The following is a 3,120-nucleotide window of genomic DNA, read 5'->3' as shown; positions in this document are numbered from 1 at the left end:
TCTAATCTTCTACATAGGGAGTTTGACATACCACCCCCCCGCCCCACCTGCTCCGGGCGTCTGCAGATCTCGTCTTTCGCTTCCACGTGCGATGATGGATCGATCATAACTCACAGGTTCCACTCCTGCTTTTCTTCTCTTTTAAGACAAAAAAGCGACCGAAGGGAAGACCGATAAAGAAATATCTAGACTTTTTCATCCTCGTAGCAAATCGCAAAAGAAATCTCTCTCCTTTCTATCTCGTCTAGACATTTATACAAGAAGGCATCCATGATCAGTGAAGGTTCTTTCATTCTCTGGTGTACGTACAGTTCAGCGATTTCGTAGACCGCCTTCTGAACTCGAGGTGGGAGATCAAGAAACTTCTCGACGATGTCTCCATCGATGAAGCCTTTGCTAGGGACAATCGAACCTCCCACTTTCAGGCTATGATACGCAACCGAGCTCAAGTCTAAGAAAGAGAAAAGAAAAGAAAGAAAGAGTGAGAAAGAAAGGGTGAGAAAGAAAGACGAGAACCTTAGAGAGATGGGGGGTGTTCATCATGAAGGGGGAAGAATGAGAGAAGCACACACCCCTCAGAGTGAATTGGAGAGCACCGCCGAGGTCAGGGCATGCAGAATTTTGATGACCCATGCTACACACGGGAATTGCACGTCATACATACACCTATCTAAACGTCTAGCTATATACATATCTATATATACATCTATACATACATCCCTCCACCTATCAGTGTCGGCTGTCTGGACATATACATGCAGATATGCAGAGTATCATGCAAAGCCAAGAGCAACACATAACGTACATATACTCATCCTTTCTTCTATACCTCAGTGTAGATTCTATATATATATATATACGGATATCTATCTATCTATCTATATATAGATATAATCTATACTGACGTGTAGAAGGACTCTATATATGGACATGGTCGGCGAGATCCTTTAGGATCGAAGGCTCTTCGCTCTTCTCTTTCTTTCTTTCTATCTCTCTCAGGCAGAACCCCGCATATATTAAATAAACGGAGCTAGGAAAGACTTCTTCTTCTTCTCCATATATGTCTCTATACGTCTCTTTATGGTGGTAAGTACTACTTTATGTACATACCTGAGAAGAGATAGGATGACTTTTTCTTCTTCTTCTTCATAGATGCCTCTATCCATATATTTATACACGATGAGTCCTGTATGCACCCCCTAAATGCACCCCCTGTAACCATCTATACACATGCAGTACACATCACGCATATATATATATATATATATATAAATATATATATAAAGGAAGATGCGCAACACCCATCTATCTATGTATACCTAGGGATGTATATCTATAGATATGTGTAGATATGATCGAGGAGAGAGACGAGTGCTTAATGCATCTTAGCTTAGCCCATCTATCAATAGATCTATCTCTCCTCTCCACCAAAGACATTATTCCGATGACTAGCACATCTTCTTCCCGCCTTTCTCCTTCTTTGAGCTGTTCATTACAAAAGACAGTCATGTGTTTGCTTTTTCTTTTCGCCTTTCTTTCGTGAGATTTCTCATTCTTTCATTCCTCAATGAGAAGACGGACGGACCTCCTATGGATCGCATGCACTTTGTAATAGCATCTTGGAGTAGAGCCAGACAGGCGAAGGTCTCCTCGCTCTTTAGACGGAGAAGCAGGCCGATCGCTCCTTCAGAGCTTACCCACACTCTCGAGTCTTTCCCTACCACTAACTGGGAAGTAGAAGAGGTACTTAACGACGACGAAGAAGAAGAATGGAAGGCTCTTCTATGAAGATGACACGCACTAGGCGTTTTAAGAGAAACACTTGACGGAATATCCTGTCTCCTATATGGAGATATTGCTGTCTTGTCCCCATGAGAGAGATCTTCTTGTCTCCCTTCTTCTGCCTCTTGTTGATCAAGATGTATCTTCTTCTTCTTCTCCTCGTTAACCTCTCTCATTCCCCAAGAAGAAGAAGAAAAGGCTCCATTCTGTTCCCTCCTTCGAGACAGTGAGGAGGAAGAAGAAGAAGAGCTACTATTTGTATGGTCATCTTCATTCTCAGGAGAATTTTCTTCCATCCTTTCGTCTTCTTCCTTCCTCGCTTGACTGCTATGACACCTACCCGACGGCTCTTCTTCTTTCTGTCTATAAGCATCTTGAGAGACATCGATAAATCTCTCTGCTCCCTTCCTCTCTAGGAACGACGAACTTCGTCCTCCATCTCTGTAGAGAGGAGGTCTAGGAGGAGACAGGACGGTCTTGTTTGCGGCTGGTAAGATATGCGTGGGATAAGGAATGATCTTATTGATGGAGACGCCTACATGCATATAGGAGACACCTGTCATACGCACACATATATCTGTACATACACACGAAGATGCGTCGTCTCCTGCACGTGCATGACATATGCTACACACGGCTAAACCTCCTCTCTCTGAAGGAAGTCTCTCATCCTCTGCATTACTGCCTTGAAGAAAAGAAGAAGAAGAAGCACTTGCATTTCTACTACTCTCTTCATTCTGACTCCTCCGTCGACCTCCATAGCTTGAGGCTTCTGGATGCGCAAAAGAAGAAGAAGAAGACGTGGAGAAAGAAGGATACGCATTGGACGGCTGATCTGAGAAAGAAGAAGTCGAATACAGCTCAGGAGTCAAGAGAGAAGAAGAAGAAGAAGGATTCGCGCTGCTCCAACTATCCCCATGACTAGAGTTGATATTAATATTAATATTATCATCACGAGTATTAATATTATTATGAAGACTCCCCTGGGGCTCTTCTTCTTCTCCTCCTCTGCCTTCTCGTAGCTCTCCCGGGGTGTGTGCGCCTCCCTTCCCTCCTGCTGCGGGAGTTGCGAAGAGCCAAGCCCTCTGTAGAAGCCAAACGTTACGGTCCGCATCTGCTAGATAATGTAGATCCGAATTAAGCGACGAAACAGATCTATAAGAGACATAGACAGAATGAATGAAAGAATGAAAGAAAGAATGAATGATGTAGACAGATATCAACAAGAGACGGGTATAGAAAGGGATGGAGAAAGAAGGAGAGCTTGTAGTTGTCGGGGTGTATCTGCACGGAGATACCGATGTATATATATGCGGTGGCTATATATATATATATATA

At 43.3% G+C, this 3,120-nt stretch overlaps 1 protein-coding gene across 1 annotated transcript; it reads right to left on the bottom strand.

The window, feature by feature from the left end:
* Positions 1-330: 330 nt before the first annotated feature.
* Positions 331-2,939, bottom strand: CSUI_004336 (cpsf a subunit region protein; the record flags this gene model as incomplete). The annotated part of the gene is made up of 2 exons (XM_068064529.1): positions 331-451; positions 1,586-2,939. Coding segments are annotated over 2 exons (1,473 nt in total), but the record flags the coding sequence as incomplete, so codon positions are not given.
* Positions 2,940-3,120: the final 181 nt, after the last annotated feature.

Source organism: Cystoisospora suis (genome assembly GCF_002600585.1).
Source record: "Cystoisospora suis strain Wien I chromosome Unknown contig_2010, whole genome shotgun sequence".
NCBI classification, from domain to species: Eukaryota; Apicomplexa; class Conoidasida; order Eucoccidiorida; family Sarcocystidae; genus Cystoisospora; species Cystoisospora suis.
The sequence above is the reverse complement of the archived record's forward strand: the minus strand, read 5'-3'. Positions and strand labels throughout refer to the sequence as shown.